This window comes from Budorcas taxicolor, chromosome 4 (genome assembly GCF_023091745.1).
Source record: "Budorcas taxicolor isolate Tak-1 chromosome 4, Takin1.1, whole genome shotgun sequence".
In the NCBI taxonomy this organism is placed as follows: Eukaryota; Metazoa; Chordata; class Mammalia; order Artiodactyla; family Bovidae; genus Budorcas; species Budorcas taxicolor.
In genome coordinates, this window is record NC_068913.1 from 101,431,138 (window position 1) to 101,452,410 (window position 21,273).

Here is a 21,273-nt window from a genome sequence, read left to right on the forward strand (position 1 = left end):
TCAGTCGTGTCCGACTCTGTGCGACCCCATAGACGGCAGCCCACCAGGCTCCCCTGTCCCTGGGATTCTCCAGGCAAGAACACTGGAGTGGGTTGCCTTTTTCTTCTCCAATGCACAAAAGTGAAAAGTGAAAGTGAAATTGCTCAGTCGTGTCTGACTCTCCAAAGACCCATGGACTGCAGCCTACCAGGCTTCTCCATCCATGGGATTTTCCGGGCAAGAGTACTGGAGTGGGGTGCCACTGCCTTCTCCAATCATTTCTCTAGTCTAAAATAAATATAAAATACGCTTTCAAATTGCAGTGCTGGAGAACACTCTTGTGAGTCCCTTGGACTGCAAGGAGATCAAACCAGTCAGTCCTAAAGGAAATCAACCCTAAATATTCACTGGAAAGACCGACGCTCAAGCCCAAGTACTTTGGCCACTTGATGCGAAAAGCCAACTCACTGGAAAAGACTCTAATGCTGGGAAAGACTGAGGACAGGAGGAGAAGGGGGTGACAGAGGACGAGATGGTTGGCCAGCATCACCGATTCAACGACATGAGTTTAAGCAAACTCCGGGAGACAGTGAAAGACAGGGAAGCCTGGCTTGCTACAGTCTGTGGGGTTCCAAAGAGTCAGACACACAACTTAGTGACTGAACAACGACACAGCCAAGTAATAAATCATTAGCAAAAACATAAAGTGAGAAATGCAAATTAAAATGATGTATACCATAATCACATTTACTCAGAAATGTACTCTAATATCAAACAGCAAAGTTCAACAATGCAAAACTGCAATTACTTTTGTACCAACCTAATAACTGAAAATGTGAACTATTAGAATTTTTTACTGGTGACTATGGTTTTTCAGTCGTCATGTATGGATGTGAGAGTTGGACTATAAAGAAAGCTGAGCACTGAAGAATTGATGCTTTTGAACTGTGGTGCTGGAGAAGACTCTTGAGAGCCCCTTGGACTGCAAGGAGATCCAACCAGTCCATCCTAAAAGAGATCAGTCCTGGGTGTTCATTGGAGGACTGATGTTGAAGCTAAAACTCCAATACTTTGGCCACCTGATGAGAAGAGCTGACTCATTTGAAAAGACCCTGATGCTGGGAGAGACTGAGGGCAGGAGGATAAGGGGACGACAGAGGATGAAATGGCTGGATGGCATCACCAACTCAATGGACATGGGTTTGGGTAGACTCCGGTAGTTGGTGATGGACAGGGAGGCCTGGCGTGCTGTGGGTCATGGGGTCGCAGAGTTGGACATGACTAAGCGACTTAACTGGTGGTATAAAATTTTTAATTTAACAAAATACGTTTTTCTATGTAAATAAAAACTACCAAAATTAATAAAGTCCATCCAAAACAGTACAGCAGTAACTGAATGTGGAAAAAAGATAAGTATGAAAAAAGTAGCTTCATTTTCAATAAACTAATTCATGGCTCTGTAATTGGAATATATTCCCAAAAACTTATGGAGCCAGGGAAAGACCCTGTGTTCTGTTCTAAAGGTCTACATTCTTAAAAACAGCATCTGTAAATAATCCTATGATAGGAAGAGAGACGGGGAAAAGACAGAAAAGAGCGGGGCAAGAAAGAAGAAAGAAAAATTATCTCTCTACAACTTCAGGCATGGTCTCTGTAGAAATTTGTTGAGTGAGAAGTGGGGGCGGTATATACTTTCTTAAGACTGTTTTGTCACCATCATATGTGAATGACAACTTAAATATATTTCTTTGTATCTTTTATTCCTGACAGAATTGCTTATTTCACTGTTTTCTAGTAACATCATAGCTAATACAAAGGTTAACCTCTTAGCAATTAATGTTATTTTGCCCAGAAGTTTACAGACTAAAAAAAGAAAAAAACAAAGTTCAGTTAATCATTTTAGCCAGCATCATCTATCTTGCTCCTCATTTGGGCTTATTAATTTTAAACAGAAATACAAGGACCCTCTTATTTCCAATCTGGGGTCTTTTTTCTGCAAACTTGTATCTCTATCAATCAATTCAAACTTATAAGTTCTTCCCTAAACAGCAAAAACTAGTTACAATGCTTTATTTATTGTAACACTCAATCTTCAATTTTTTTCCACCTATAAGAAGAGAAGCAAAAAGCAAAAGAGAAAAGGAAAGATATAAGCATCTGAATGCAGAGTTCCAAAGAAGAGCAAGAAGAGATAAGAAAGCCTTCCTCAGCAATCAGTGCAAAGAAATAGAGGAAAACAACGGAATGGGAAAGACTAGCGATCTCTTCAAGAAAATTAGAGATACCAAGGGAACATTTCATGCAAAGATGGGCTCGATAAAGGACAGAAATGGTAGGGACCTAACAGAAGCAGAAGATATTAAGAAGAGGTGGCAAGAATACACAGAAGAACTGTACAAAAAAGATCTTCATGACCCAGATAATCACGATGGTGTGATCACTCATCTAGAGCCAGACATCCTGGAATGTGAAGTCAAGTGGGCCTTAGAAAGCATCACTATGAACAAAGCTAGTGGAAGTGATGGAATTCCAGTTGAGCTATTTCAAATCCTGAAAGATGATGCTGTGAAAGTGCTGCACTCAATATGCCAGCAAATTTGGAAAACTCAGCAGTGGCCACAGGACTGGAAAAGGGCAGTTTTCATTCCAATCCCAAAGAAAGGCAATGCCAAAGAATGCTCAAGCTACCACACAATTGCACTCATCTCACACGCTAGTAAAGTGACGCTCAAAATTCTCCAAGCCAGGCTTCAGCAATACGTGAACTGTGAACTTCCAGATGTTCAAGCTGGTTTTAGAAAAGGCAGAGGAACCAGAGATCAAATCGCCAACATCCACTGGATCATCAAAAAAGCAAGAGAGTTCCAGAAAAACATCTATTTCTGCTTTATTGACTATGCCAAAGTCTTTGACTATATGGATCACAATAAATTGTGGAAAATTCTGAAAGAGATGGGAGTATCAGACCACCTGACCTGCCTCTTGAGAAACCTATATGCAGGTCAGGAAGCAACAGTTAGAACTGGACATGGAACAACAGACTGGTTTCAAATAGGAAAAGGAGTACGTCAGGGCTGTATATTGTCACGCTGCTTATTTAACTTATATGCAGAGCACATCATGAGAAACGCTGGACTGGAAGAAGCACAAGCTGGAATCAAGATTGCCGGGAGAAATCTCAATAACCTCAGATATGCAGATGACACCACCTTTATGGCAGAAAGTGAAGAGGAACTAAAAAGCCTCTTGATGAAAGTGAAAGAGGAGAGCGAAAAAGTTGGCTTAAAGCTCAACATTCAGAAAACGAAGATCATGGCATCCGGTCCCATCATTTCATGGGAAATAGATGGGGAAACAATTTTGGGGGGCTCCAAAATCACTGCACATGGTGACTGCAGCCATGAAATTAAAAGACGCTTACTCCTTGGAAGAAAAGTTATGACCAACCTAGATAGCATATTCAAAAGCAGAGACATTACTTTGCCGACTAAGGTCCGTCTAGTCAAGGCTATGGTTTTTCCTGTGGTCATGTATGGATGTGAGAGTTGGACTGTGAAGAAGGCTGAGTCCTGAAGAATTGATGCTTTTGAACTGTGGTGTTGGAGAAGACTCTTGCGAGTTCCTTGGACTGCAAGGAGATCCAACCAGTCTATCCTGAAGGAGATTAGCCCTGGGATTTTTTTGAAAGGAATGATGCTAAAGCTGAAACTCCAGTACTTTGGCCACCTCATGCGAAGTGTTGACTCATTGGAAAAGACTCTGATGCTGGGAGGGACTGGAGGCAGGAGGAGAAGGAGACGACAGAGGATGAGATGGCTGGATGGCATCACTGACTCGATGGACCTGAGTCTGAGTGAACTCCGGGAGTTGGTGATGGACAGGGAGGCCTGGCGTGCTGCTATTCACGGGGTCGCAAAGAGTAGGACACGACTGAGCGACTGGACTGAAGTGAACTGAACTGATGTATTTCAAAAGTGGTTCTGAAACATTTCAATGCAAATGATGCAGAAAGAATACTCTGCTAGAATGAGTCAGACCAAATCCAATCCTTCCACTTATCAGTTGTAGAATTGCAGGCAATTTACTTACTTTCCATTTCCCTAACTATAAAATGGAGACAAGACCTACATGCATAGATATAAGGATTAAATTTCATACACATCTGTATGTTCATTAATTATGTGGGACCATAGCTGGCGTAAGTACTCAAAGAGAAGGCATATATTCTCACTATCTTCCCTTCTGAATCTGATGTTCTATAGCATTCATTCTCCTCTATATTGCAACCAAACATAACACCTTGGCCCTTAAGGCTGTTTATTCTTTTTATACAGCTGTATGTTTTCTTAAAGCATTTTTACAGTTGCTAAGTTTTATTCACAGACCATGTATTAAACAGGGAAATAATTCATTGAAAACCTACATAACTATCTACCTTATTTGTTGTTGGTGCTAAACACCCTTTTTGTTCTTTCCTGGTAGCTCAGCTGGTAAAGAATCCACCTACAATGCAAGAGACCCCGGTTCAACTCCTGGGTCAGAAACATCCCCTGGAGAAGGGAACAGCTACCCACTCCAGTATTCTGACCTGGATAATTCCATGGACTATACAGTCCATCGGGTCATAAAGAGTCAGACACAACTGGATGATTTTCCGTTTCATACACCCTCTTATCAGAACCTACCCAGGAAAACTCATCCTCAACAGTTACTGAATACACTGGCCAACACTGCAGGTCTCAAATGATACTGGCTGAAGGAACTGTGAATGAACTAGTGAGAACTGTGCTAACTAGCCTTCTTTTTCACTTCTAGAGTTGGAAATCAAGCCAGGTCATGTGACTGGCACTAATGCTGGAAAGAGAAGAATCTGGCACATTTCTGAGGATGGGTGACCTTTGATAGCCAAGAAGACTTTGTAAAATTCCCTTTCAGTTTTAAGATTTAAATTAGCTTGTTGGCATGTTTATAAGTAACGGTCTCTTGCCTAAGGTTCAAATTTACAATAAAAGCTCAATACTTTTAGAGAACTTCATTCAGCCTCTCTTCTCTTATCCCAATCTACACATGGCTTTCCATGACTTGCTTTTCCTTATAGTTCAGTATCTAAATCATAAAGATAATTTTTTTGGAAAGGCTGATCCCCAAAATAAGTTTTATATTTGATCATATCTTTTAATTATTTTAGTTCTCAAAAACTCAAGGGGAAAAAATGAAATTTAGTTTACTAGACAACCTAGTTTTGGGAACATGAGTGTTACACAGGAGTGAAGAAACTATGTCCCATGTGCCAAATCTAGGCTGCTGCCTATTTTTGTAAATAAGATTTTATTGGACACGCTCATTTGTTTACATTTCATCTATAGCTGCTTTTAAACAATAACAGACATGAAAAGCGATAGAGACTGTAAGGCTTACAAAACCTAAGCCAAAAGAGACACTAAGAAAAGGGTCTAAAACAACAAAAACAGCACACATTTACTATACAGTTACAATATATTAGGCATTGCTTTGTTAAAATTTACCTTAACTATCTCCTTTAAAAACTGGGTAAAATTTTTGGATAAAATTTATGGTTAAAACATATGAATTGGGTACTATTATAATTCCGGTTTTCAGATGGGAAAGCTGAGGTCTGGTCAAAGTTAACAGGCGGACCAGGAGTCAAACCTAGGTCTACTGGAAACAGGAGTAGAAGAATAATTACTCTTCTTCAGGGGGTTTTAAAAATAACACTAAAGGTGTTTTCCAAGGACTTAGTCTGTGGCTAGAAAGCTTTCAATTTTATTGGTTTGATGGTCCACATGCTTTTATACTGTAAACAGTATGTAAGTACTACTACTTATAAGTAGCAGTAGTAGTAGTAAGTACTACTTAGTATGTAAGCATGGAATTAAGTATAGATTTTAATATCTGCCCACTAATACCAATGAAAGAAAAATGATTTTTACTTTTCACAAGAAATGAGCACAAAAACTACCTTTACTTTTACTGAGACTGTATGGTTTAAAATTTTTTTTTTTAATTTTTATTTATTTTTTAAAAACAAGTTTTACTGGGATTAAATGACAATTTAAAGCAATTATTAATAAATACATAGTAAATAAAATGGAGATACCCCATATCCAAGGTCAGGAGCAGTGGCTGTGAGGAGATACCCCACGTCCAAGGTCAGAGAAACCCCAGTAAGACGGCAGGCACTGGAGCGGCTGTGAGATACCCCATGCCCAAGGGCAAAGGAGAAGCCCCAGCAAGATGGTAGGAGGGGTGGATTCACGTTTAGAATCAAACCCCATTCCTGCCAGAGACGATCAGAGGGCTCAAACAAATCTTATGCGCACCAGGACTCAGGGACCCCACAGAGACTGAGACAGAACTGTGTCTGAGTGTCTCCTGTGGAGGCACGGGTCAGCAGTGGACTGCCACAGGGCCAGGGGCTCTGGGTGCAGCAGGCCTGGGTATGGCATAAGCCCTCTTGGACGAGGTCGCCATTAACCCCACCACAGAGCTGCCAGAACTTACCCAGGACTGGGAAATAGGCTCTTGGAGGGCACAAACAGAACCTTGTGTGCACCAGGACCCAGGAGAAAGGAGCAGGGACCACACAAGAGACTGACCCAGACTTTCCGGGGAGTGTCCAGGAGTCTCTGCAGAGGCGTGGGTTGTGGTGTCCTGCTGCAGGGTTGGGGGCACTGAGCGCAGCAGTGCATGCATGGGACCTTCTGAAGGAGGTTGAGTTATTTTCATTACCTCCACCATAGTTGGGCCTCAGGTCAAGTAACAGGGAGGGAACAGAGCCCCTCCCATCAACAGAAAACTGGATTAAAGATTTACTGAGCATGGCCCCGCCCATCAGAACAAGACCCAGTTTCCCCCTCAATCAGTCTCTCCCATCAGGAAGCTTCCATAAGCCTCTTAATCCTTCTCCAACAGAGGGCTGCTACTGCTAACTCGCTTTAGTCGTGTCCGACTCTGTGCGACCCCATAGATGGCAGCCCACTAGGCTCCTCTTTCCCTGGGATTCTCCAGGCAAGAACACTGGAGTGGGTTGGCATTTCCTTCTCCAATGTGTGAAAGTGAAAAGTGAAAGGGAAGTCACTCAGTCATGCCCGACTCTTAGCGACCCCAGGGACTGCAGCCCACCAGGCTCCTCCATCCATGGGATTTTCCAGGAGTACCGGAGTGGGGTGCCATTGCCTTCTCCGCCACCAGAGGGCAGACAGACGGAAAACCACAATCACAGAAAATGGCCCAACTGAATCACATGGACCACAGCCTTGTCTAACTCAATGAAACTATGAGCCATGCTGTGTAGGGCCACCCAAGACGGACAGGTCATGGTGGAGAGTTCTAGCAAAATGTGATCCACTGGAGAAGGGAATGGCACCCACTTCAGTATTCTTGCCTTGAGAACCCCATGAACAGTATGAAAAGACAAAGAAAGGACACTGAAAGATGGACTCCCCAGGTCAGTAGGTGCCCAGTATACTATTGGAAATCAGCAGAGAACTAACTACAGAAAGAATGAAGAGATGGAGCCAACGCAAAAACACCACCCAGTTGTGGATGTGAATGGTGATGGAAGCAAGGTCCGATGCTGTAAAGAGCAATATTACATAGGAACCTGGAATGTTAGGTCCATAAAGTTAAAGTTAAAGTTAAGTCACTCAGTCGTGTCTGACTCTTTGTGACCCCACGGACTGTAGCCCACCAGGCTCTTCCATCCATGGGATTCTCTAGGCAAGAATACTGGAGTGGGTTGCCATTTCCTTCTCCAGGGATCGAACCCTGACCCAGGGATCGAACCCAGGTCTCCCGCATTGGAGGCAGACGCTTTAACCTCTGAGCCACCAGGTCCATAAATCAAGGTAAATTGGAAGTGGTCAAACAGGAGATGGCAAGAGTGAACATCAACATTTTAGGACTCAGTGAACTAAAATGGACTGGAATGAGTGAATTTAACTCAGATGACCATTATATCTACTACTGTGCGCAAGAATCCCTTTGAAGAAATGGAGTAGCCATCACAGTAAATGAGTCCGAAATGCAGCACTTGGATGCAATCTCAAAAAAGACAGAATGATCTCTGTTTGTTTCCAAGGCAAACCATTCAATATCACAGTAATCCAAAGTCTATGCCCTGACCAGTAATGCTAAAGAAGCTGAACGTGAACCGTTCTAAGAACACCACAAGACCTTCTAGAACTAACACCCAGAAAAGATGTCCTTTTCATTATAAGGGACTGGAATGCAAAAGTAGGAAGTCAAGAAACACCTTGGGTAACAGGCAAATTTGCCCTTGGAGTACAGAATGATGCAGGGCAAAGGCTAATAGAGTTTTGCCAAGAGAATGCACTGGTCACAGCAAACACCCTCTTTCAACAACACAAGAGAATACTCTACAATGGACACCACCAGATGGTCAACACTGAAATCAGACTGATTATATTCTTTGCAGAAGGAGAAGGTCTTAAAGTCAGCAAAAACAAGACCGGGAGCTGACTGTGGCTCCGATCACAAACTCCTTATTGCCAAATTCAGACTTAAATTGAAGAGTGGGGAAAATCACTAGACCATTCAGGTATGACCTAAATCAAATCCCTTATGATTATACACCGGAAGTGAGAAACAGATTTAAGGGACTAGATCTGATAGCTAGAGTGCGTGATGAACTATGGACGGGGGTTTGTGACACTGTACAGGAGACAGGGATCAAGACCATCCCCAAGAAAAAGAAATGCAAAAAACCAACAAGGCTGTCTGAGGAGGCCTTACATATAGCCGTGAAAAGAAGGGAAGCGAAAAGCAAAGGAGAAAAGGAAAGATATACCCATTTGAATGCAGAGCTCCAAAGAACAGCAAGGAGAGATAAGAAATCCTTCCTCAGTAATCAGTGCAGGGAAATAGAGGAAAAGAAAGAATGGGAAAGACTAGAGATCTCTTCAAGAAAATCAGAGATATCAAGGAAACATTTCATGTAAAGATGGGCTCGATAAAGGACAGAAATGGTATGGACTTAACAGAAGCAGAAGATATTAAGAAGAGGTGGCAAGAATACACAGAAGAACTGTACAAAAAAGATCTTCACGACCCAGATAATCACGATGGTGTGCTCACTCACCTAGAGCCAGACATCCTGGAATGTGAAGTCAAGTGGGCCTTAGAAAGCATCACTATGAACAAAGCTAGTGCAGGTATGGAACTCCACTGGAGCTATTTTAAATTCTACAAGATGATGCTGTGAAAGTGCTGCACTCAATATGCCAGCAAATTTGGAAAACTCAGCAGTGGCCACAAGACTGGAAAAGGTCAGTTTTCATTCCAGTCCCAAAGAAAGGCAATGCCAAAGAATACTCAAACTACCGCATAATTACACTCATCTCATACGTTAGTAAAGTAATGCTCAAAATTCTCTAAGCTAGGGTTCAGCAATACGTGAACCATGAATTTGCAGATATTCAAGCTGGTTTTAGAAAAGGCAGAGGAACCAGAGATCAAACTGCCAACATCGACTGGATCATTGAAAAAGCAAGAGAGGTCCAGAAAAACATAGATTTCTGTGTTATTGACTATGCCAAAGCCTTTGACTGTGTGGATCACAATAAAATGTGGAAAATTCTGAAAGAGATGGGAATACCAGACCACCTTACCTGCCTCTTGAGAAATCTGTATGCAGGTCAGGAAGCAACAGTTAGAACTGGACATGGAACAACAGATTAGTTCCAAATAGGGAAAGAAGTATGTCAGGCCTGTATATTGTCACCTTGCTTATTTAACTTATATGAAGAGTACATCATGAGAAACACTGGGCTGGCTGAAGCACAAGCTGGAATCAAGATTGCCAGGAGAAATACCAATAAGCAGATGAAACCACCCTTATGGCAGAAAGTGAAGAAGAACTAAAGAGCTTCTCGATAAAAATGAAAGAGGGGAGTGAAAAAGTTGGCTTAAAACTCAACACTCAGAAAACGAAGATCATGGTATCTGGTCCCATCACTTCATGGCAAAGAGATGGGGAAACAGTGGAAACAGTGACAGACTTTATTTTGGGGGGCTCCAAAATCACTGCAGATGGTGACTGCAGTCAAGAAATTAAAAGATGCTTGTTCCCTGGAAGAACAGTTATGACCAACCTAGACAGCATATTAAAAACCAGAGATATTACTTTGCCAACAAAGGTTGGGGTAATCAAGGCTATGGTTTTTCCAATAGTCATGTATGGATGTGAGAGTTGGACCATAAAGAAAGCTGAGCGCCAAAGAAATGATGCTTTTGAACTGTGGTGTTGGAGATGACTCTTGAGAGTCCCTTGGACTGTAAGGAGATACAACCAGTGCATCCTAAAGGAAATCAGGCCTGAATATTCATTGGAAGGACTGATGCTGAAGCTGAAACTCCAATCCTTTGGCCACCTGATGCAAAGAACTGACTCATTTGAAAAGACTCTGATGCTGGGAAAGATTGAAGGTGGGAGGAGAAGGAGACAGCAGAGGATGAGTTGGTTGGATGGCATCACCGAGTCAATGGACATGAGTTTGAGTAAACTCCAGGAGTTGGTGACGGACAGGGAGGCCTGGTGTGCTGCAGTCCATGGGGTCGCAAAGAGTCAGATACAACTGAGCGACTGAACTGAACTGAAAACGGAAACACATTTAGGACTTATTTATATATTTGAGTGTTTTTCTTGGTAATAATATTTTCAAATGCTGTTACTAAAAGCTTTTTTCATGTATGTAATCTTATTTTTTAACTGAAATATAAATGACCTACATACAACACTACATTAGTTCCAGGTGCACAACATAGTGATATCACACTTATAAAGATTCCAAAATGATCCCCATGATTAGTATAGTTACCATCTGTCACCACAGAAAGTTATTACCATATTAACTATATTCACTACACTGTACATTTCATCTCTGTGACACATTTATTTTGTAACTGGAAGATTACAACTCTTCATCTCCTATTTCACTCAACTCTCCCACCCTCCTCCCCTCTGGCAACCAACTATTTGTTCTCTTATCTATGCATCTGTTTTGTTATGTTTTGATTACTTATTTTGCTTTTTAGATTCCACATATAAGTGAAACTATACAGTATTTGTCTTTCTCTGACTTACTTCACTTAATATGATAATCTCTGGGTCAATCCACGTTGCTGCAAATGACATTATTTCATTCTCTTTTTACGGCTGAGTAATATTCCTTCATATATACACATGGCACATGCTTCATTCTTCTACTGATGGATGCTTAGACTGCTTCCATATCTTGCCTATTGTAAATAATGCTGTAATGAAGTTAAGAATTTGAAAATACTTAACTGAAATTCTAAAATGATTGTCATAAGAGGTTATTGGCGGAAGTTAGTTTTATACCTATACAACTGCTATCATTACTATTGTTTTTCACAACTATTATAGTAATAAGGAAAAGGTGAATAGAGTAGTTTGAAACTGAGCTTTGTTTAAGTGAGGAAATGAAGAAATATTTATACTAAGAACATATGTTTTAAAGAGGAATATGGTTAAAAAAAAACTTTGGAAAAAACGAAGGAAGGGTCAATTGTTAGAGATACTTCAAATTTAACTAAGCTACAGGTGGGTAAGAGATAATGCGATAAATACTGGAAATACAAAGATAAGTTCTAACTTCAAAAACTATATAGCATAACAGGGTAGACAGGCAGGCAAAATTAATATAGGGTTCTTAACTGCAAGCAACAGAAACCAATTTACACTGATGAACAGAAACGTACAGATATTAAAAGCAGCTCTCAGAATTGCTGAGACATTTGAAGAACCACACTCAGGAAATGGGTAGGAACCAAGTGAGGAGGCTTAAAGGCAAGAAATCAAAATCAAAATTTGTGACATGAACCACCTGGGTAGAGAAAAGATACCACAACAGACACTACTTCTCCTTTTGGAAACTGGATGCTTTACTGCAGACACTTCATCTTTTCCTGTGCCTAAGTATTGGCTCCAGATAAAAGCATCCAATTAGCCATATTTGGGTTATGGCCCATTTCCTAAACTTTGGGCAATAAGAAAGCAATTTATGTGTCCTTTTCTGCTTGTGCAGTGGGAGCTAGGCCTTGCATTTCACTAAGATTCATACTATATATAAATAGCAGAAAAGAAAATGAAGTCGCTCAGTTGTGTCTGACTCTGCAACCCCATGGACTATAGTCTACACCAGACTCCTCTGTCCATGGGATTCTCTAGGCAAGAATACTTGAGTGGGTTGCCATTTCCTTCTCCAGGAGATCTTTCTGACTCAGGGATCGAACCCAGGTCTCCCACATTGCAGGCAGACTGCTTTACCCTCTGGACCACCAGGGAAGCCATATACATAGCAGGGCAGTCTTCAAAAACAGGAAGGGGCTCAAAGGCTGCGAGGTCCACCCCCAGGAAAACAAACGCCTCTCTACAAACACTGTAAATTAAATCGAGACTTGCAGAAATATTTTGAGGAGTCTCTGTGTTCTCAGTTTGAAAGGCATTAGTCAAATACTTAAATAATAACAAGTGATAAACTCCTATACCTGGCACCTTTGCTTTTTTAACCATTCATTAAGACAAAACTCTTGGAACATTCAAAACTTAAGAGATATATTCCACAGAGAAAGGGTTTCTTAAGCCACACACAGTTTTTCAAACTCAAATCCAATGACTTGTTAGTCAAGCCAAAAGCCCATAAGTCTTAAGTTAAAGCAACTCTACATTAAAACATAATACAATAAGAAAGCTCTAAATTATTAGCATACTACACTGGCTTAAAAGAGAGATTAATAATACAGGAAATGTTATGCAAAACAAAAACTTTAAAAATAAGCAGAAATTTACCAAGCAAATAGAGTGGAACAAAAAAAGAATATAACAGTGGTAATAGCTATATAAAGCACTTCATTAGAAAACAGTGCAATGCAATGAAACAGGCACCTGTTCAGGACAGAAAAAGTGAACTGAAGCCCTAATCCTAATTAGCAGTATAATCTGAGTCAAGTCCTTTAATATCTTAATTTTTCCTCATTTACAAAATGAGGAAGGTAGACTAGATGATCTTTGAGTAGTTTCACTTCTAAACAAATGTTGGGTTGTTATTAATAACAATGGTTAATATTTATTGGCACTCACTATAATCCAGGGAAAATAGTATACAGTTTACATATATTAAGTAGGTATCATTATCCCCACTTTCTCCAATTCAGGAAATTCAAGCTCTAAGCAGTTAACGACCTCACTGAAAGTGATCAGGTTAATAAGCTAGCCAGAATTTTATTCCAAATGAGACGGCTGGATGGCATCACCGACTCGATGGACATGAGTTTGAGTGAACTCCGGGAGTTGGTGATGGACAGGAAGGCCTGGCGTGCTGTGATTCATGGGCTCGCAAAGAGTTGGACATGACTGAGCGACTGAACTGAAAACAAAAGATAAAGCCAAGAGACAAACCGGGAAAAACACTTGCAAAACGTATGATAAAAACTAACTTAATTTATAAAAGGCTCATACAAATCAATTTAAAAAACCAGACCGATAACCTACTAGAAAAATGAAAGAAAGGTATAAACAAGAAATCTGAGGAAATGAATACAAATGCTAAAAGTTCTGATGTTTCATTTCCTCATTAAAGAAATGCAAATCACCTATTCAAATAGCAAAAATGCAATGTCATTAGGGAATGGTCAGTCTCGCGTGCTACTGACTTGCGTCTAAGTTGATAAAACTCATTCGGAGGGTCATAGAGCTATGGCCTCAGAAACTGTCAAGGTGAGTTCACACATACAAACATGTCTATATATATATATATATATATATATATATATATATATATATATATATATATATAAAGGTAATCACAATAACATGAGCCAGAAAAAAGATGTTTATTATGGAGCATTAGTTAAAGTTGGTATAGCCATAAAATGGAATAATATGCACCACTTAAAAAGGAGGGATGACTAAATGTAATGTAGAACCTAAGATAAATTATTAGGGAATTAAAAAAAAAGCAAAGTGCAGAAGTGTGCCTAGAAATTTTTTAAAGTGGAGAAATGGATGAGTAAGTGGGTTTCCCAATGTTTTTCTGGAATTACTTACAGGAAGCTGTTAAGAATGGCTAACTTTGTTCACAGGTACTGGCACAGAGAGCCACAGGTGCTGTATTTTCTAGTCTGTACCTGAGTTAATTTCACTTGTTAAAGTTAACAGTAATTATCTAGAGAGCAGAATTACAGACCAAATGTTGTCTTTTATACTTTTCTGTCTTTAAAAAACCTAATAAAATCTTTATTTTAAATAAAAAAACACTCCAGTAGGGATAACGGGCAAGGGGTACTTTTTTGTATTTTATTAACAGGAAGGCCTGGCATGCTGCAATCCATGGGGTCGCAAAGAGTCAGACATGACTGAGCAACTGAACTGATAATTCTATCAATACAGCTATATCCTTTAAATAATAAGTAGATTATTTTAAAATTTAAATCAGCTTTATTACACTTTTACTTGTTTGCCCTAGTTTTGTATAATGTTTAGATTCTCAAAGTGCAACATGACAAATAGCTGATGTACATATGAGTAAACACTCCTCCTGCAATGTAAAAAAGATCGTCTCATTTTAAATTCAAAGTAAGAGACACACAGAAAAGTATCTAAACTATTCTGTATCTACTGAGAGCACCTTTTTACACAAGCTGACCTACTGGCTTTCTGACTGGGTCACAAGCCCTACTGCAGAAAGGGCCTAAACATGGTGACAAATTTTTATAAGAAACAAACTGGTAATTTAAAAAAGAAACAAAAAAGAGGAAACTATGTAAAACTGATATATGCAAGATAGTTTGAATCAGGACCTCTTTTCAATTGCCTATTTTATTAGGAAAGTGAAACATGATCCCAATAAGTTATGCAATTTCTAAAGATTAGAGTTGATACTTTTCCTCAGGTTCAAGAGATCCTTTTCTCTCACAAGATGAACAATTGTTGCTTTTCAACCTATCAGAATGTCAAAGGCAGGTGTAACTAGAAAGGGGCTGGAGTGGGAAAGAAAACCACAGAGAAAAAGAAGTTAGAGACCTGATGTCTAGTGTTTCACAGCAAGTGAAACAGAAGCACATGTAAACAAGAGTACATATATCAGACCTGCTGGAGAGTCTAAGGTAACTACTTACCATACCACTCACAAGGGTTCACCTGAGAGCTGGAGTCTCAAAACTAAACACAAAGCTCACCTCTAAGTAGTCTCAATGGATAATTACCATCTTGCTGTGATTATTTTTAATACTTAATTATACTCAATAATATATCATCCCTGAGTTATCTAGCATCATTGAAAAATGAAAGTCAATGTTATGCTTACGTAATAAGAGCTCTGACGTCAGAGAGACTGACTTAAAATCTCAGCTTTGTCAATCAAGAGCTCTATGACCTTGGGCAAGTTGTTTAACCTCTGGCTTTGTTTCTTCATCTCTAAAACCTCTAATATTGGGTTAACAAATCAACTGCATTCATGGGTTGGTGCGATAAATAAAAACAGTTACACTTCCACATGGCTTCACAGTATTCAAATAAAGTTTTAAGAACATACTTTTTGAAAAAAGTGCCATGTGTTTAAACCATTCTGAATAGAAATCTCAATACCTCAGTTAACTTTTGTTTCTTCTTAAAGCAAACAGACACAACTTAACTTTTTCCATAGGATAATTATTAATACAAATGATAAGATTATGTATGACTATGAGGGCTTCACAGGCAGCACAGCAATAAAGAATCTGCCTGCCAATGCAGGAAATGCAAGAGACGCAGGTTAGATCCCTGGTCAGGAAAATCCCCTGGAGTAGGAAATGGCAACCTACTCCAGTATTCTTGCCTGGAAAATTCCATGGATAGGGGAGCCTGGCGGGCTACAGTCTACGGGGTAGCAAAGTCGGACACAACTGAACATGCGCACGTGCACGCACACATTTCCAGAAGCTATCAGTTTCTTTAGGAACACTTTTGAGAAGACAGCACCTGACAAGACTTAAAGTTTATAGAGAAGTCTCCATGCTAATTATTTCCAAATGTAACAATTTTAAAAGGAAACAGCTAAAATTTTAAAAAACTATAGCCGTTTTACTATATCCTTGCTGCTGCTGCTAAGTCGCTTCAGTCGTGTCCGACTCTGTGCGACCCCATAGACGGCAGCCCACCAGGCTCCCCCGTCCCTGGGAGTCTCCAGGCAAGAACACTGGAGTGGGTTGCCATTTCCTTCTCCAATGCATGAAAGTGAAAAGTGAAAGTGAAGTCACTCAGTCGTGTCCGACTCTTCGCGACCCCACGAACTGCAGCCTACCAGGCTCCTTCATCCATGGGATTTTCCAGGCAAGAGTACTGGAGTGGGATGCCATTGCCTTATTCACAATCAAATAACTTGTGCTTGCCTCTTGCAAGCCCCTTTCTCATCTTCCTAAGGTGCTCACGCTAAGTAAGTTACTGTGAGCTAAGAAGCCAGATAACCATTCCATGACAGACCGATCCGGTGAAAAATATATGGGCTGTAAAGACAGCTCTGTGTTTAAATCCCAGGTATGCTACTTATTTTGTGACCTTGTCAAATTACTTCTCTTTAGCTTCAATTTCCTCATCTTTAAAATGGGAATGCAATTATCTACACTGAAATGCTGTGGTAAAAGGCAAATAAAAATTGAGGTAAAAATCTTACAGTACCTGCCAAATCTTACTTTCCAGTACCTGCCAAAATAAGTCATCTTGTCAATAATTATTATTACATAACTAATGCAGGATATTAAAACTACAGTGAACTTAAGAATATAAAGGATTTATTTGGAACATATGCTTTTAATATGCGAGATTCCTTGGCACCATACTGGAGATACAAAGATGAAAAAGGATAATGTAACTATCCTCCAGAGGCTCACAGCCTTTAATTAAAGACAGACACACTAACAAAATCATAGCAATTTGGTAAGTGAAACAGTAGAAGCAGCACTCCATTTGAAGTCAAAATGCCTTTCTGGAGGAGGTGATAGTTAAGCTAAGAGGATAAATAGATCACCAGGTAGGACTTAGGGACTGCGGTGAACTGACTTGGTCAGGAAGGATGAAAGATCACAGGTGAAGAAAATATACAAGTAAGAAACAGGTTGGTGAGGTCTGGAACAGAGCACGTGTAAAGAGCAGAGTTTAAAAAGGCCAGCATAGGCCAGATCTTCATGATCTGGGATGCCAAACCAAGGAGGAGTTGGCCCTTTTAAAAATAAATAATGGGGAATCACAAAAGTATAAGAGTAATGAAGGAGGATGGCTGAAAAAGACGCTCAGATTCCTATTACATAGAGATTCCTCCAGCTGAGACGTTCCAGCTGACCAGGGACGAGAGAGAAACTACAGTCAAGGAAAATATAGTCCAGGTGGTCAAGTAGCAGTTAATTTAAAGTAATGATGTTAAGAGAAAGGAACTAAGAAGGTAGTCTTGATACCACTCAAAACTTTGGGGAAATTCCCCAATTTCTAGTTTGGGCAAATGGGTGGGTCATGAAGTCATTAGAAGGTGGACAAGAAAAATAGAAACATTCAGGATTTATCTGAATGCAGTTATTTACTAAGTCTGCAGTGCAAATGAAGGCTGAGTTAACACCAATGGGAGAAATTAACATAAAGGCAGAAATGGAAGGCAAAAAAAAGGCATTCAGATGAATCACACAGATTGAAAACGGTGAATACTACTACCACTGCTGATGAATATCCTACTTTGTGTCTTTCACTTGTTTTCCAATTGAACAAACTGTTACATGTGAGATGTTACTTTTAATCTACATGCTACCTTATCAGTATGAATGCTTTTTCCCGAGGTCAGCTGAACATTAATGTCTAAGTTTTCTGAGCATCACTATCCTGCCAAATTTAGCAAAGTGTTGGGGGCCTGCACGGTACCCAATAAAAATGGAAGAATTAATATAGTCTTTCTATTTAATTTCTTATAGTCAAGAAACCAAACTGCTTCAGATACTGTTTTAATAATGATTCAGATAAGCATGTAACATGGAATAATCTGTTTTTCTTTATATGTTGCTTTTTTCATTTAGGAACATATAATTTTCAATGGTTTTGGAACTTTGAATTTATTTTTCAGAATTCTAAAATTCACCCCAAGCCAACAATTTATGCCTATCCATACTCCAGACTTCTGTACAGAAGTCAGTAGAAAAGTACAATTATTGCTTTTTAAAACATTAATTTTAAGGAAAAATACTAAACTGCTTCACCTACAGGTCCATTCTTATACATTAACAATGTGAGAGATCTTCACAGGTGTACTCAGGAAGAGTATTTTAAAGATTCTCACCCCTTAGAAGGAAAACTAGAGAATACGTTTCTTTAAGTACTTTCTTTGTACACAACTCAGATAAATGCAGATCACATCAACTTAGAAAATAATAATGACTGCCCATCAGATGAAAAAGGTAAATCTATGAATAAGCAGGGAAGATGGAAGCTGGGCAGAAGAAACCATGTTAGGAGGACTTGAAATATAAAAAGGCACAACAGGAGAGCTCAGTCAGTGAAAAATGGAGGGCTAGTTTTTGGCTGTTTTATCATTTTTCATTAACAAAGCAAAAGATATTTTAAGAGACTCAACAGTCTCTTAGTTTTTACTCGATAAACACTAAGAAAAGAAAAAGCTCCATGATCTGTTCAAAGAATTACTTTTTTGGATAAATCAGTTCTCAATACTTTCTTTTGATGTCTACCCTTCCCTCTTATGTACATCTTTTTTGTTAATGAGTGTAGGCAGTATGGTTGTATTAGGGAAAAATCAAAATTAAACGGAATAGAATGACCTAACTTAAAAACCGAAAACAAATCAATCCATTGTTACTAGCACTTATTTTTACACAAATGTTTTTGTGTGACTGAAAACTGCATAATCTGCCTGGATGTGGACCTTGGAAATGTCCTGCTAGAGATCTTGGTATCATAAATTTTCACAATCACAGTTTAGACTGTGAGACTGCATGGAGCAGTGAAGGAGTCTAAGTCTGGGAGTCAGCAGTTTAGTTCTGCCTTCCTTTGTTATCTCTGTAACTAGATTTTTTTCCCCCCTTTATGCACCCTGTATCTCAGTAATCTTATCTGTAAAATGGGACTAATAAAAAGATTTACTTCACAAGATGCACAAGGATAATGTAACAGGAAGACACTATGTAAAGCATGTTATTTTTGAAGCTGCAAGCTCAGTCCTTAACTTTTCAAATCTCAAGAATATAAAATAAACTAGGTGCCACCATTAGCAGAAAAACAAGGCCACTCACTTCCAGAGTACTGCATGCAGTGTCTCACCACTGGAATTATACCATGAAAAGTTCCAAGTAACTTTTTTCCTTTAACCTTACATTGAAACATCCAAGAAGACTGGTTTCAGACTCCCACTAGCTGAAGGCAGTTAACAGTATCCTAAAAATCCACCTCAAAGGACTAAGAAGATAATCTGCATTCTCAAAGTCTAGATTGTAATGGTATTAAACAGAGTAAAAACTAACAGTAGCTTGCCCTGCACAATCCTGTAAGTTTAAGAAACTCTGCTTTTGCTTACTTGCTTCTAACAGTCCACTGTGAAGCAGAAACACAGCATCATATACCAGTGGTCACAGCCTTTGAAGAACTAGAAGCTGGATCAGATTCTCAAGCTTTTAGAAGTTGAGCAAGATGCCCTCCATGATCGTATCACAAAGTTACACATTTCAGAAACAACATGTGCTCCATATTTATGTAATAAAGTCCTATTTTATTTTGGAAGATTTCTTTTTAGATCACCACCATATTAGAATCACATATAAGTTCTCTCATAATTACACCAGGGGTAATTTCAGGGTCCAAAGGTAGGCCGTTGGAATTTTAAGTTTACCACTCCATCACAACATGGATTCACATTTGGGTTTAGGTTTGAGACTAGCTTTCTTCATCATGATTTTCCCTCTAAATGTACTGTGACTAAACTACATTACTTTTTATTACACATGTAAGCACTTCTGATGGAATCTAGGAGAAAGATGTAATCACTGAAGTTAACCCGCTGGTTTGAAAACTGCTCAAGTATCATAAACACTCCCAGATGCTAACTGACAACTTGACCACTGTAAGCAAATTAAGTTATTCGTTGCAGCGGGGGAGAGGAAAAGAGGCCACACCCAAAGTTAAGAGTTCACAGTGAAGTGACACCAAGTTTCAGAATTTTAACTACTGCTATCTTCGGTACTCCTTTTTTTCTTTCACGGTCAAGGAATACTTTAAATTCATAACAGACCCAAAGTTAAACAGAAAACGTTACTCTGGTTCTAATCAGTTAAGTTACTTCGTTCATTAGTGGGCAGGTCCAAGATGGAGAATTACCTCATCCAAAGATTGGAAGTAATGCTGGCGTCGAACAGGGCCGAACTCAAGTCCTCAGTGCTCTTAAGCGACTCTAGAAGAGCTGGTCACCCACTCTCCCCTCCCCCGAGAAGCCAGGAAGACAAGACCCTGTGTCATCACGGCAGTTATCGGACCCAGAACGCGACCGTTTCCTGTGGACCCAGTTTTCGGCTTTAGACGCTCCCGGCCTCCCCCTCTCTCCGCGCCACCTCCATCCAGGAGGTCGCCCCCGCTTCCTCGGCCTCCTCTCCATCCCACCTCCGTGCTCTCGCCGACTCCACTCATTCCCCCCACTTACCTTGGCCACATAGTCTTTCACCTCATCCAGGTCTCCGTTTTTCAGGGCCCACATGAACTCCTTGTCGCACATCACTGCAGCGGGGCGGGGCGGGCCGGCTGGCCGGACAGCAAGACGAGGAGGCGGTGGCAGCAAGCGGATCCCGCCGGGCGAGAGGGACACAGGGCCGCGCGGTAGCCGCACAGAAGAGAAGGCGGGGTAGGCGGCCAGGCGGGCGAGGCAGTTGGCCGCGGCGACCGTTAGGGCGGGAGAAAGAAGTTGGTTTTTTTTTTTTTTTTGCGGCCACCGGGCCCAGCAGAGCAGGTTCCGCCTGGCCGAAAAGCAGCAGGAGCGCTTGCACTTCCGGTTCACTCCCGGCTAGGGCCGTCCCCCAACTTCCTCTTCCTCTTCCCCGCGGCGGAACGCCCTGCTCGGGACCCCGCCCCGAAGGCGCGCGGCGGTGCGCTCCGCGTGCGCAGACGCAGTGACTGAGCCGCCGGGCGAACGCGGGTCGGGGAGTAGTGGGCCTGTCTGGGAGACCAGACGACTGGGTTGGAGGTCGAGAAGGGCCAGAGCGCTAGTGGAGGAACTGAGC

The 21,273-nt window shown here is 40.5% G+C and overlaps 1 protein-coding gene across 1 annotated transcript in view; it reads right to left on the reverse strand.

Annotated features, from left to right (window-relative positions):
* Positions 1-21,004, reverse strand: part of MTPN (myotrophin) — a 76,243-nt gene extending 55,239 nt beyond the window's left edge. The window contains exon 1 of the mRNA XM_052638810.1: positions 20,700-21,004. Within this exon, the coding sequence (XP_052494770.1) occupies positions 20,700-20,771 (72 nt within the window). The 5' untranslated portion in view covers positions 20,772-21,004. The remainder of the gene's footprint in view (positions 1-20,699) is intronic.
* Positions 21,005-21,273: the final 269 nt, after the last annotated feature.